Raw genomic sequence first — 15,079 nt, forward strand, 5'->3', positions numbered from 1 at the left:
ACACCACTATTATTAGACGTATTTGAAGAACTAAAAAAATATAGTATAAGATTAAGTTTAGGTTAGCTGTGCCACATCTAAAGGTCATAGGTGGTCCACAGGAAATCATTCTCTTGGACCTGGCACTCCATCAGCTCCTCTGCCCTCTACGGGCAGCTACCTAGCAGCGCTGCGGCCTGGCTCCTTCCTCCGAAGCTTCGGCTGAAAGAGCTGTGCCTACTTGCATAAGACGCAGGCCGACTGGGCAGCCAAGGCAACAAAAATGGTGGGATTCCAGAATGTAGCAGCTCCTCTTCGACTAGTGCCACCTCAAACCATTTCCGCTGGAAAGCAGTGAAATCTTCCATTGCAGCTGAATGCCACGTGTTCGTCTGTGTCAGGTTTGGTGCTGCCGTGACAAAGAAAAGAAAGTTTACAGATTTTTAAACAATTCCAAAGTACAGAGGCAAACAGTAACTGTAGACTAGTAGAGTAATGTAAATTCTTGGGTAATCAGCCATAGGTTTCTTATTAAAATATAGGCGCATTTTCCTACCTTTATCAGGATCCTTTTCAGGTGAAATCCTATAAAGGTAAAATCCGTAGATGAAGGTTCTCAGCGTTTCTCCAGAAGCATGCATTATGTATTGTTCATCTAGCATCTTCTGCAAAACAAAGTAAATATGTGATCACTAGTTCATTCCAAAATTGTGTTACTTGATATGACATTGGGTTTTTTTTTGTATTCCTCTGGATCAACATTAGGCGGTAATGGGCTGAAATGGACGAACCCGTGTTTCTTTTTTCAGGCCTTACATACTATTTTACTATGACAAAGACAGCAAGATTCTTACTTGCATGATGTCCATGGCCAACACTTGACTCTGCACCCAGCTTACATTATTGACCAGCCAATGCACAACCTCAGCACTGATAAAGCAGAACGGGGGCAGGCCTTTCTGTTCAGACAGCAGCGGAATACCTGTACTGGAAAAAAAACAAACACACTTAAAATGCTTTCATCCATTAAAACACCATTTCTTCTAAAATTGCATATGGCTAAACTATGCCAAAACCATACAGATAAATTGTTTGGAATGGTGTTCGCTAATCGTTCAGTCATTCACATTCACTGTACCTGTGAATGTGAGCGACTAAATGATCATTGTTCACACGCAGCAACATGGCAGCATAAAATGGACGACGAACAAGAAGCGAAGAAATTCTCGTTCAATCGCTAGCCTGGTTTACACTAAATGATTATTGTTCAAACTTGCACAATCCAACCATTTTTTGAACAAAAATCATTCTGCATAAAAGGGCCCTTAGCTGCTTTACTAGGTTGTGTGTGTTTATATGGTCACAGCATATATAGAGATTTCTATATATTATGTGGCCATGCAAACACACAGGAGGGGTATAGACTGTACAGAAAGAGGCAGCACATGTGGCTTAGTGTCCACCTTAGAAATGCCCCCCAACTGAAATAACCAAGAGATCCTAACATTCCCACAAGGATTGCAATGCATTTACAACAAAGTCTTGTAAAGTTTTCAAAAGTATTTGTTTTCATCCAAACACTTGAGGCACCTACTTGGGGTGTTTCATAGCTTCCAGGATCTCACTTAAACTGGCACTGGAAGGCAGCGTGCTTGGACCACCAGATACCTGTGCAATACTAAGAATGAATGACAGGAATTAGAAACCCATTTTACAAGATCCTTAATTACACATAACACTACTGCTGCCATTTCGTACCTTGACTCAGATGAGGGAAGCTGCTGTTCTAAGTTCCCAACTTGGTTAAGCCCCCTCTCCTGAGAGGTGGTGTTTGTTGCAAGAGCATTATTCCCATCCATGTAGGGAGATGCACTTTGATCAATAGAAATCTGTCATATATTAAACGTTTATAGTTTTAGAATAAGTAGTGGAAAAATAAGGAAAAGATGTATGATTAGATTGTGTGAATGTAATAGTCCTACTGTATACTGTGTGTCTCTCATATATCAAAGTGGATGTTAGACAACCTATAAATGTTACAGAATGTGTGCAAGATTAATATGGTCCTGCTCAAGTCTATCCAGCAAAAGTCACTAAAATTGCTCTATATGGAGTTACACTATTTTTCGACTGTCAGAGAGCCCTTTGGAACTTACAGGCGGCACTCAAGTATAAATTACAAGGCAAAGTCACATATGTAGGATAGACTCTGTTAAGGCATTATGCTTCATGTAGAATACAGATTTGGTGCTGTAGTTTATTTAAAAAATAAAGGATGATTAAATTAGGGAGGTTATTCTAATCTTTAAAAACACGCATTTAATATTCTGCCATGATTATATTTCACCGGATGTGTATTTCTATATTATTCACATGACTAAACTTTAATTAATGTAACCATTACATTGTTGGTTACTATTGTTGGTTTGCTTGATCATCAAAGATAGGATAAACTTTTTACGTGGGCTTAACCCCTTTAGTGGCACGCCCGGAAAATCGGAAGATTTCCGTGGATAGTTCTACTGCTGAAATGTGCAGAGCACTGTGCTGTCATCTGAAATCTTCCAGGGTTTTTATTGCATTGTTGACTCGTTTAAAAAAACTGCCCTGTGAGGCATGACATGGTAATAATAAACCTGCCACTGAAGGGGTTAAAAGGGTTGTCTTTTAAATAAAAAATAAGGGGCAGTGTTTTCATATTGATCATACAAGTAACTAATGACCATTTACTCTGAACGCAACCAGTGAACCCAGGATCACATGATGTCTATCAGGTGATCTTCTGCCCCCTTTGCCCCGCCCCTTAAGCAAAAGGAGCCAGCGGGATACAAGCTGCCTGCTCCCTTCTACAGTGCAGGTTCAATGTAGACCTCAGCTGTAGAAAGGATCTGCCAGCTGTCTCATTCCATGTAAGGGACAGAGCGAGCGGGGCTGAAGATCACCTCAATGGCAGATAGAGACATTCTGCGGTAACCACTGAACATCTTAGGGTAATGTAACCCGGGGTACAAGGGGGTCTACTCAAAACAAATGGTCATTGGTAAGTTACGTATATGATCAATACTAAAACACTGCCTTTGTTAATGAAACATAAACCTCCTTTAACTACACAGGTTAGTATAAACATGTGCCGTTCTTTAACTTGTCTCTAAACTAGACACATCCTGAGAGGTATGCTTAACATACACACTTGGTTAACTGGATGGCTGTGACAGATGCCATCTGTCGACCACCTGTCACCCATAGGCTCACATGTTTGGAAAAAAAAAACAAAAAAAACACTAAAAACTTTTTTTTTTACTGTATGTGACAGATTGTATTTAATTGGTATCATATTAAATTGTATAACACCACAATTAAAGAAAAGTTAAGGATGAACACATCCGTATAAACAGAACATATAGGGACACTGAGACAAGCACACAGTTATTTGCACAGTATAACACGGGTAAGTCTAAACACGGCATGCAAGTATGGGTTACTCCGACAGGTTATTTTTTTCTGATGAGGCATTGCTCTTGAACATGCTCTTCTACATGCTGTCATACACTAAACTGGAGTAAATGACATGCATGGGATGCAAACCAACTTTGTGCACAAAATAAAACTAAAAACCGTTATTGTCCACAGCATTAGTAAGTGCAATATCTAAGGAAGGTGGGTATATTGTATTCTATATGCAACACATATACAAGTCCATGCGAAAACTTATCTGACGACTTCCTGTTGTTTCCTCAGACACTAACCTGTGGGTTGAAGCACGGTGCGGTGCGTGGACTGCGTACAAAATCCATAAAAAAGGCCCCATCCTGAGAGGAAAGTGATAGTGCAGACAGAGGCATAAAGAGAGGTAGTGACAGATTGAGCTGACTACCGCAAGTTAGGAGGACAAAACAGGAACTGGAAAAATAGGTGGATCCATAATGTCAATCAGAACCTATACAGAACTATTTCCATACACTACACTTTACTTACCTTGCGAGGGCTGTCCACATAAGTTGGAGTGACAACAGGGTCTGTGGCTTGGCATGATGCCTTCCCAGCATGCACTAAAGCTTGCTGCTCCCCTAAGCTTCTGAGAATAAATTGCACAATTATTTTAGTTCTCTCTCTGTACTACTTATGGGTGAGTTATTATTTACAAACAAGGTGATGGATGTACTTTTGATTTGCTTCCATCTCTAGCAGAGCTGATAGTGCAGATGTTCCTTTCTTTCCAACTGGTGGTCCAGGAGGTTCTGGTGGATGAGGGGGGAGCTGTAATCCTTTCATACCTGCTCCCTTCTAAGAAGAAAAAAAAAGTACTTCAGGAGACAAGGCTAACGAAAATGACACATGAACCGAAATGTTACTCATGTGAAACTGGGGTATATTAGAGATTAGTTGTGCTTTACCCTAATCATTCTATCTGATCTGTGACGCCTTCGGATGCGGTTCAAGCCCTCTACAAACCGCAAGAAGCCATCCAACAATTGAGCTTCCTCTTGTTCAGATCTAGGCCGCTCTCCATACAGATCACACCGTTGCTCCCCTTCAGTGATTCGCTTTGTAGGTCCCACACAAGAGGGGAGAAGCAAGAAACGTGTACGCCAAAATTTCAGTGACTCGATTAAACTGTATAAAAATCCAAGTATAGTTAGCTCATTGACAATTTTCCTAACAGACAATGCAAAAGCTTTCATCACCAATGTGTTTTACCTAAAGTCTTCGGACCCTGCGGAGCAGATGTATTGGTCTAAATAGTTCCATTTGTAGTCCTCTAGCCGCTCATGAGAAAATTCCACCCAGCTAGATACAAAGTCACTTCCAGAATGTGAGGGACACAAGTTGTATGTGTAACTGATCTGGGCAGATTCATAGGGATATCTGCAAAAATAAGAAGGAACAAGTATCTTTAGTCACATATGTTGTTCACCCACTGAAATGTATGAAAAAAAAGTAAAAAAATATAATTTTGTCTTGAGATTCAAGATTGAATGCAATGATCTCTCCAAGCCTAACAGGTTGCCACAGAACTCCAAAAGCTGTCAGATGAATGCTCGTTAAGCTCACAGTTATTCCCACGACACACCATATACATGTGCAATTGGTCCAGACAAGGTGCAGGTAATCTCAATGGGAAAGAGGGAGTAAGATGCTGCCAGATGCCTCTCACATGAGAACCAAGGCATTAGGCCTGTTTCACACGGGCTACAAAATCATCGCTACAAAACTTCTTTGCAGTTTGGCTCACCCCCCTACACATAAAGATGAATTGACCAATCCTACAGGAATCAGGTTTAACAGACTTTGCTCTTATGCACTATATATATAGCCAATTTATGGGTTGTGTTTAAGTCTGAATGATTGTGATTACAAATGCTCTTTATTTGAACATTCCTGAATGAAACGGACAATGTTAGACTTATTTAGGGTATGTTCACATGTGGCGAATTTTGTTTCAGATCCGGGTTAAAATTCGCACCATTCAACTGAAGGGGTGAAGTCTCCTGCAGACAGGACACAAAATCCGCGCCAATCAAATGTCCCCCTCCTTCTCCCAACCAAGCTCCATCTTCCATGTTACCCCCTCCACTATGTATAAAATGTTGCTGAATATTTCATGTGTGCCTTATATAGGACACCAGAAGTCAAGTGTTATAACAGGCATGTCAAACAAAATTATTAATATCAGGTCATCCATTATAATATGCTGGGACAACTAGTTACATAGTACAAAAATAGGCTTGTACGTAGACAGTGAAACCTTCTTTTAGTTAGTCCTGTAAGCAAAAAAAAAAAAAAAAGACTATGCATTGGATCTAACTGGGTATAAAAATATCCATAGACAAATTTTCAGTTTATTAATTCTTTGAGCAGCAGCAATGTTGATCAGAAACAGCTGCAGACAAGCATTATTAACCCCTTAATGACGCGGCCCCTTTTTCTTTTTCCATTTTCGTTTTTTCCTCCCCCCTTCAAAAAAATCGTAACTCCTTTATTTATCCATCGACGTCGCTGTATGAGGGCTTGTTTTTTGCGGGACGAGTTGTATTTTTCAATGGTGCTATTTAAGGTACCATATAATGTACTGAAAACGTTTTATAAAATTTTAAGCGGAGTAAAATGAAAAAAAAACTACATTCCGCCATCTTTTAGTGCGTCTTGTTTCTACGACGCACAAACGGCAACAAAAACGACATGATAACTTTATTCTATGGGTCAGAACGATTACTGCGATACCAAACTTGCATATGTTTTTTCTTACCATACTATTTTTTTTTTCAAAGACATTTAATTTTTTTCAATTATTTTCTGCGGTCATTTTGTGCACGCAATAACTTTTTTATTTTTCCGTCGACGTAGTTGAGCAAGGGCATATTTGTTGCGGGATGTCCTGTAGTTTCCGATAGTATCAATCAATACATACGACTTTTGATCACTTTTTATTGCGTTTTTTCTGGGAGACAGGGTAACTATGAAAGTGCATTTCTGGCGTTCTTTTTTTTTTCCCGGACGACGTTCACCGTGCGGGAAAAATAATGCGCTACTTTGATAGATCGGACTTTTACGGATGCGGCGATACCAAATACATATTTTTATTTTATGATTTAGATTTTTTAATAATAGATATGGCAAAAGGGGGTTATTTAAACTTTTTTTTTTTTTTTACAATTAAAAAAACTTTATTGATTTTTTTGTCACTTTACTTTGAAGTCCCCCTGGGGGACTTTAACATGCGATGCTTTGATCGCTCCTGCAGTATGACGTAATGCTAATGCTATAGCATTACGTCATACTGCAATTTAACAGGCAGTCTATAAAGCCACCCCACGGGGATGGGCTTGATAGGCAGTCTGGTAAGGTAGCCCTGGGGCCTTTCATTAGGCCCCCGGCTGCCATGACACCTGCACGGCTCCCCCCGATCTCACCGAATTGACAGCGGCATTTAAATGGTTAATAGCCGCGATCGGCCGATCGCGGCTATTGCCCACGGGTGTCAGCTGTTATAAACAGCTGACGCCCGCACTGTATGAAGAGAGGTTGCGGAACATGGATACCATACCTTGTTTCATCTGTTAATGGCTTAAGAAAGACCTTGATTAGGTCAAAACGTTGCCTATTTTTAACTACAAAACAATAAAAATGTTCCTTTAACTAAATAGTTTTTTCTGCATCATCTTATGCTGCCACTTCTTTGCTACCTTTTATTGTAATTTTGAAGGGGCATAGGTCCATAGCCCCGAAGTTGGCTTGGCATTTTTTGACCACTGGAGGTCTTTGAATTTGGTCCCCCCCCCCCCCCCCCCCTAAAGAAGTCCTTTCTGTGGGGGTTGCGTGAGTGCTGTGGCTCTTTTCTTTTTGGTTGAAGAGAGGTTGCCACGCAACCACTCTTCATACATACCCCGCTGCTCCATGACGTACCGGTACGTCATGGAGCGAGTGGGGGTTAAATAATTCCATGGCAACATTAATACCACAACACTGTGCCAGCAGCCAAAATTACATAAAACTAAGTTAAAGGGGTATTCTGGTTCACAAAAAATATTCCCTATTCACCGATAACAAAAACAGGGGCCCGGTTGGTTCTCAAATGAAGGAGGCACAGGTCAGGCAGGCACAATGCGCTCCATTCATATCAACGAGAGCGCCAAAGATACCTGAAATGAATAAAACACAGTGCGCTTGCCCGACCTGCGCTTCTTTCATTCAGAAACCGACCGGGCCCCCATTCTAGCGATCGGTAGCGTCCCAGCAGTCGGACTACCGACGATTAACCAGTTATCCCCCCTGTGAAGAGGGGATGATAACTTGTTGGAACCAGAATACTGCTTCAAAAACTGATGTACTGCTGTTATGGCACGTGACAGGGAGCCGGGTGATGTATTTTTAAAACTCACCCACTCCCGCGATCACGTGGTGTGGGAAAATCTGACTCTTTTCAGAGTCCTGTAAGCACACTGTCCCATAGAGTTGTATGCTCAAGGGGGCATTTTTCCAAGGTATGCTGTTTTACTGAAGGCATACATGGATATGTTCAAAAAAGGTATTTCTAGTCCCTATATAGCAGTTATAACGGTTAATGAATGCAACAGATACAACATGCCATGTAATATTTATGCAGTCATTTTCCTTTTGCCTCCTCTGAAGGAGGTCCCCCTCTCTGCATCTGTCAGTCAAACGACTTCACTTCTAACCTGAGTCTAAAATAGTTGAGGCTCATTTCACACGAAGAGACAATCTTTTAAACGATTGAAAGATTGACAGTTCTAGCGATCATTTTGCATAAAGTGCTAATGGTCACTAATGCCTATTAGCACTTTATTAGCTTCATTTGCATGTAAATGAGTCTCCCACAGCTGCTTGCAGAACACAGCATGTGGTTTGAGCTCTGCAATCAGCTCCTTTGTTCTCACATGGACTATCAGCTGAAAACAATGTAATCATCTGCTCCCGTGCAGAACACAGTGTGCAGTCTGTGTTATCTACTCCCTGGCTGAGCGATGGATTTTAAGCTCCCCTTAAAATCATCGTTCAGCCGAAGAGTGAACGATGGTAGCCTTTACACACATATGCCATCGTTCAAATGAATTTTGAGCAATAATCGTTACATGCAAATGAGCCTCCAGGAGCTGCTTGCAAAACTCAGCAGGTGGTCTGAGCTCTACAATCAGCTCCTTTGTTCTCGCACAGGTTGTCAATGGCTGAAAGCATGAATGCAATGTAATCAGCTGCTCCCATGCAGAACACAGCGTGCGGTCTGTTTTCTCACACAGGCTGCAGAGAGAATACAATGTTATTTCTAGCTCCGGTGGAGAACACAGTGTGTGGTGTGACCGATTGTTTTTAAACTCACCTAAAAATCATCGTTCAGACGAAAAGTGCACGATGGTAGCATTTACACGCAACAATTATCGCTCATATGCCATTGTTTTAACGAATTTTAAGCAATATAGGCTGCGTCTAAATGGGCCTTTGGTTTTTGTGGTCAGGCAGTAATATCGATGGGGGTCTTGGGCAGAACAGGGCAGGAAAGCTCAAAACATAAACCCAGATGCAGTTATAGTAGATGGCTCCCATTTCTGGGTATGGTTGGGTAGATGTGTGCTTAAAGTAGTGGATGGAATGCAGAAAGATAGAAAAGGTGGTAATATAAGTAGAAGGTAGAATGATAAAAGTAGCTTTTGCGGCAGAATTAGACCTTAAAGGGGTTTCCTATCTTATAGAGTGATGCCATATCAATAAAATTTGCCATCACTTTACAATCAGTGGGGGTCTGACCTCTGAGATCCCACCAATCCTGAGACTATAGAAGCTGCAGCACTGTCGTAGCATCCTAGTCTACGTTTTCTACTGCACAGTGGTACTCTCAGCTACCGACTACACAGGGAAAAACAGTGCAGTTGTACATCAGTACCATGGCCCTCTATTCTCAGGTTTAGTAGGGGTCTCAGATGTCAGACTTCCACTGATTGTAAAGTGATGTCACTTGATAAGATCAAAAAACCCTCTAGATTTCATTTTGTAGCTGAAAACAATTATCTTACAATATGTACAATAGAAACACAATGTTAATTTTTTAGCACTTGAAAAGTAATCATTAGGCTGACGGTCCTGCAGCAAATCATTGCTTTGTCGTTGCCCGCGGCCCCTTTGTGCTATTTCAGAGCAACTCTATACTTCAGACATCATCTACAAATGATAATGAAGAATTCAATTCTTCTCTTACTTTGGCAGATATCTTGTAACTGTGATTATCTTGTCTTTGAATGTCACCTTATGAAAGGTCCTCCCCATACTTAGCCAGTACAGATTTTCTTCCTCTGTGCGGTTTCGGGACACCAACCCTGGAAAAGGCAAAACAGAAGTTAAAAAGGTAGGCTTTTATGTTACCAAAGACAATTTACAGCAAAAACAAATCTAAAATGTCTGTACCTCGTCTATAGAGTGGGCTGCTGCTGAGCGGAGGTTGAGTAGAAGAGGTAGGTTTTGGTTGCTTTGGCTGAACAATTATTTGGTAACCCTGCATGAGTCGTTGGCATATAAATTCTTCAAACACTTGCTGTGCCGTCATCTGAGTACCTTCTTCATCACGTCTACTGAACACGAAGAAAACAAGTCTTGCCATTTATTAAAGGGGATGGCCCACCAACAACATTTATCACCTATCCACAGGATATCCAAGTGTAGGATTGCTGTGAAGCCGACCGCTGGGATCCTCAACTATTTCAGTCAGTCCCATAGACTGGATGCAGCAGCAGTGCGTATACACGACTACCACTCCCATCCACACAAGTCTGAACCCCCCTTCTAGTAATCGTTGGGATCCCAGTGATCATATATCTATCGTCTATCCTGTGAGCATCCCCTTTAATGCTGTTCATACAAGTGGCAGCCTCCTACAGCACCAATTTACATTGTCTATTAAAAATCCCCACATTATAAGGTAGATGATTAGATTAACCGGTATGGGGGGGGGGGGGGAGTAATAGGCTAAACTGGATGGCTATGTGTCTTTTTTCAGCCTTACATACTAAGTTAAGACGTTTTTAGTCCCACATTCTCACCTGTCTAGATCAGCCTCTGGTAATAAGTCATAGCAGCCTTCTGTATAATCATTCTGTAGGCTCTGCCTGTCTGGGAAGTAGTCTGTGGTAAGCGGTAGACAGGCTGGGGTAGTGAGGGACTTCCAATCCACCCCAACTGTGCAGCAGAAGCCAGGCACTATGGGGGGAGCAGACAGCATCAAAACTGCCCAGACACCGTATTGTGTGTGTGGAAAGGTGGAAAAGAACCACAGCCATGAAGTGAGGAAAGTGTAAGATAGAAGAGTTGGTGAAGGAAAGAGAAAGGGAACAACAAAAGGGAACAGTGTGCAGACAGTAAAATAGACAGCATGGAGAAGTGAAAGAGGGTGGATTACATAGAACCAGAAAACAAAATCAAAAATGGAATCATGAAATGGGTGAAAAGGTAAAGTGATGTGTGAAAGTGAAGGAAAGGAAATACATGTGCAAGTAGTTATGGTAAAAAGTTGAATGAATTGGTGAGAAAATGTGCGCAATAGAAGAAATTTGGATGAAGAGCCGTGAACATTGGGAGAAAAAAGGAAAAAGAGAAAGAGAGCAGGTTAACAATGCCATGCTTCAGCTACATCATTTCCCATCATGCTTTGGGGCCATTTTGCGTTTGTTAAAACCACCAATTGAAAATCATGTGTTGCCACTGAACTAACAAGACCATAAAAAACACTGGATTGTGGGTAGTCAGAATAAGGTAAGCAAGCAGAGGGAAGCAGTGTGAGCAAGAAATGCACAGACAGCACAGTATAGAAATGTCACTGTAGGTATGCAGGTTAGAACATTACACTTTGTATTACAACAAAAGACAACCTAGAAGTTTCTGCGAGTACAACTCTGTGAAGTTGTCATAGTCACATATACTGTTGTTAATACAAGCAAAAGGAAACCTTGCAATCATTTATGGACGACAATCTAAGTCAGTGTTAACCATGTTATCCCTCAAAGTTTATTTAACCCATTAAGGACCAAGCACTGTAAATTTTCGCCACTTGGTCCTGGACTTCAATCCCAGCCGATATTAAAAATACGGCAGGGGATAAAAGCCCCTGCTTCTGCAATCAATCAGAAGCAGGATGGGTTGTCAGCTGGTATACACAGCTGACAACCTGGAGGAGGAGGGAGAAGCGGTTTTCAACCTCTTCTGCCTTCTTTTTTCACTAGTACATAGCGCTCAATAAATACTATGTACTAAAGAGTGAAAGTGGAAGTGATTCCTCCACTACACGAGCCGGCGGTCACGTGACCACCGGGATCCCCTGGCACAGCAGAGATGCAGGGTCCTAGCAGACTCTAATTGGCTCTGCCAGTGACTATTGTCACTACAGGGGAGTGTTTTCCCTGTAACTGGGGCTCCTATAGATCCCCAGCTACAGTGGAAAAATGTCAAATTTAAAAAATAAATAAATTAAACAAAAAGGCTGTGTGAATGTCCTCCAGAGGTTTTATAATGACGTCATGGGGGACATAGATAAAAATAGGTAAAAAAATAATGACACAAATAAGTAAAACAAAAATTGCAGAATAAAATGAAATTATATACACATAAGAAAGAAAATGACCCAAAGCCGACGCCAACTTAAAAGTCGCCGTATGCACCCTGTAACAAAAACAAAATAAGGCTGGGTTCACATGGGGCGTATTCCTGCCGGAAATACCGCGGTTTGGCCGCAGCAAAAACCGCGAGATTTCCGCCGGGAGAACTGCTGCGGAAAAACCCGCTGCGGCCGGCGCTCCAATAAAGGAGAGCGCGGCCGCGGCAGAAATAAAAAATAAATAGACATGCTGCATATTCTGAAACCGCGGCTGCAGCCGCCGCAGCTGCGGTCCCAGCCTGACTTACCGCAGCGGATTGGCCGTCCCGTGTGGACGAGATTTCTGAGAAATCTCGTCCACATGGCTGGTTAACCCCGAGATTAGCGGCTGCAGGCGGATTTGCCGCGGCGAAATTCCACTGCGGAATTTCCGCAGCAAATCCGCCCTGTGTGAACCCAGCCTAACTATAATATAATATAACTTTTTATTCTCAGTAAAACTAAAAAAAGAAAAAAAAAAGTCAGTGAAAAAGATATTTAAAAAAATAGACCTATAGGTCACAGGAAAAAAACGCAGCAAAAATACTTTTGGCAGCTGAAGGAAAAAAAATAGGGCAGATAAACCACCACATGGGAAAAATCCGTAAAAAGGGTCTGGTCTTTAAGGGACAAACCAGCCTGGTCCTTAAGGGGTTAACTAACACACATAAAATAAATCAGACTTAAAGAGTTTGGACAAGATTCGAAAAGACATGACTGCTTTCCTCCAAAAAAACAGTGCATGGTTGTTCAAATTGGGTGTGGTATTGATGCTCAGCCCTATTCACTTCAATGGAGTCAAGCTGCAATACCAGACATAAACTCGTGGACTGCTGTGGTGCAGTTTGGGAAAAGCAACTAACCATGATCTTCCAAACCTGGACAACACCTTTAAGAAACAGTTTTTAGTAAATGACAATTATTCATCAAGTTTGTCAATAAATTAAATGCTGTACCAGTAATTAGTGCACAGCATGCAGCAGTAATTAATGGGATGCAGGGAGTACAGGAACACTGTTAATGGGCAATGTGCATAGAAGCACAGGTAATTTTATAAAGGCACTAAATCATCCCTTTCAGTCATGTTACATAAGATGTCCTCCCCTCCCCACTCACTAGGTTCAGGACAGCAGAGCAGGCTCTCATCAGGAGATTCCTTCTCTTTAAGGTTAGTAGCTGTAGTAAGAAAATAGGAAAGCATTAAACGCAAACCGTTATTAGCACTGCCGGTATTCATTTAGATTTGGTGGTCACCTGTACTATGAATCTTTTGCCCATTCATTGCTGCACTTTCCGAGAATTCCTCATTGCTTCCACAGGAATTGTTGTCCAATGGCGTGCGAGGACCTCCATGTCTGCAAGCAACGGGCAGGCATTAAGAAGAGATTGGTATAGTGTATACTCAGAAGAGATATTTAAGCAGATGGGTATCTGTCCCTCACCAATGAGCTAGGTTACGATAAAAGGAGGAAGTCAAAAGGCGAGAGTTGGAATTAGACAGGTTGTGGTGTTCTGCACATTACTGATAAGTGCAGCAACAGTGATAGGAATTCCCTTCTCTGCCTCAGTACATATACTCTTCAAAGTAATCTTGCTGAGTAGGAACTCCATGTAAAAGATCGCACCAATAAATATAGTACTTTCAGGTCAGATGGGGAAAATGCAGCTTTTTGCCATCATAAAACAGTTAATCACAAAATTAAATACAATAGCCTGAGGTAGGAAACCACAACGGGAAGGTATTCTGGTACATCAATCCGTCTACAAATCAGTAGCTCATCAATTTGGGCAATGCAGCAGCGCTCGAGATCATGTTTTACTTGGCTTTTGTTGAAAGTTGAACTGTAAAAGGAACCAGTCATGTTGAACATGCAGTCCAATCTGGGGCCGTATGTTATAAAGCAGGAGAAGCTGAACACAGGGATATATAGTTTTATAGGGAAAGAGTCAGTATAACTTGTATTTTAGTCATCTAATTTCCTGTTCACTCTGAGATTAGGAGGAATTCAATAGGCGGCACTATGAGTGGTTGACAGCCTTGCCTGTATAAGGCTAGTTTTACTCGGGCGAGGGCGATATTGGGCAGAGAATCACAGCCCAATATGACACTTTCCACCATGTGAAAGCCCCGTGGATGGGAGGCATTTTCATGTGAAAAAAGCACTGCTACTGGGAATTCCTTCATCCTGCCGCGGCACGATAGGGATTTCCCCCCTGCCGCAGCACGATAGGGATTTCCCCCCTGCCGCGGCACGATAGGGATTCCCCCCCTGCCGCGGCACGATAGGGATTCCCCCCCTGCCGCGGCACGATAGGGATTCCCCCCCTGCCGCGGCACGATAGGGATTCCCCCCCTGCCGCGGCACGATAGGAATTCCCCCCCTGCCGCGGCACGATAGGGATTCCCCCCCTGCCGCGGCACGATAGGGATTCCCCCCCTGCCGCGGCACGATAGGGATTCCCCCCCTGCCGCGGCACGATAGGGATTCCCCCCCTGCCGCGGCACGATAGGGATTCTCCCCCTGCCGCGGCACGATAGGGATTCTCCCCCTGCCGCGGCACGATAGGGATTCTCCCCCTGCCGCGGCACGATAGGGATTCTCCCCCTGCCGCGGCACGATAGGGATTCTCCCCCTGCCGCGGCACGATAGGGATTCTCCCCCTGCCGCGGCACGATAGGGATTCTCCCCCTGCCGCGGCACGATAGGGATTCTCCCCCTGCCGCGGCACGATAGGGATTCTCCCCCTGCCGCGGCACGATAGGGATTCTCCCCCTGCCGCGGCACGATAGGGATTCTCCCCCTGCCGCGGCACGATAGGGATTCCCCCTGCTGCGGCACGATAGGGATTCCCCCTGCCGCGGCTGTCACAGCCGTGGCAGAGGATTGCGGAGCCCTCCCATTGCTGTCAATGCGGCCAGCTCTGCTGCGACCTGCCCCATTGGAAACAAAGGTCAATATCGCAGGA

General features: G+C 43.0%; 1 protein-coding gene across 11 annotated transcripts in view; it reads right to left on the reverse strand.

The window, feature by feature from the left end:
• The window catches only part of DEPDC5 (DEP domain containing 5, GATOR1 subcomplex subunit), a 58,739-nt gene that overhangs the window by 11,694 nt on the left and 31,966 nt on the right, over positions 1-15,079 (reverse strand). The window contains exons 24-38 of one of the 11 annotated variants that reach the window (XM_066603595.1): positions 13,367-13,467; positions 13,229-13,288; positions 10,527-10,683; positions 9,895-10,058; positions 9,689-9,806; positions 4,678-4,845; positions 4,374-4,593; positions 4,142-4,263; positions 3,955-4,054; positions 3,726-3,788; positions 1,738-1,868; positions 1,574-1,657; positions 834-966; positions 536-644; positions 161-388 (exon numbers count right to left, since the gene is read on the reverse strand). In XM_066603595.1, coding sequence (XP_066459692.1) covers positions 161-388; positions 536-644; positions 834-966; positions 1,574-1,657; positions 1,738-1,868; positions 3,726-3,788; positions 3,955-4,054; positions 4,142-4,263; positions 4,374-4,593; positions 4,678-4,845; positions 9,689-9,806; positions 9,895-10,058; positions 10,527-10,683; positions 13,229-13,288; positions 13,367-13,467 — 1,958 coding nt within the window. Of the gene's footprint in view, positions 1-160; positions 389-535; positions 645-833; positions 967-1,512; positions 1,658-1,737; positions 1,869-3,725; positions 3,789-3,954; positions 4,055-4,141; positions 4,264-4,373; positions 4,594-4,677; positions 4,846-9,688; positions 9,807-9,894; positions 10,059-10,526; positions 10,711-13,228; positions 13,289-13,366; positions 13,468-15,079 lie in introns of those variants that run through there. The other 10 variants (XM_066603593.1, XM_066603594.1, XM_066603596.1 and 7 more) reach the window with 10 other exon arrangements.

The sequence above is a fragment of the Eleutherodactylus coqui genome, chromosome 5 (genome assembly GCF_035609145.1).
Source record: "Eleutherodactylus coqui strain aEleCoq1 chromosome 5, aEleCoq1.hap1, whole genome shotgun sequence".
Taxonomy (NCBI): Eukaryota; Metazoa; Chordata; class Amphibia; order Anura; family Eleutherodactylidae; genus Eleutherodactylus; species Eleutherodactylus coqui.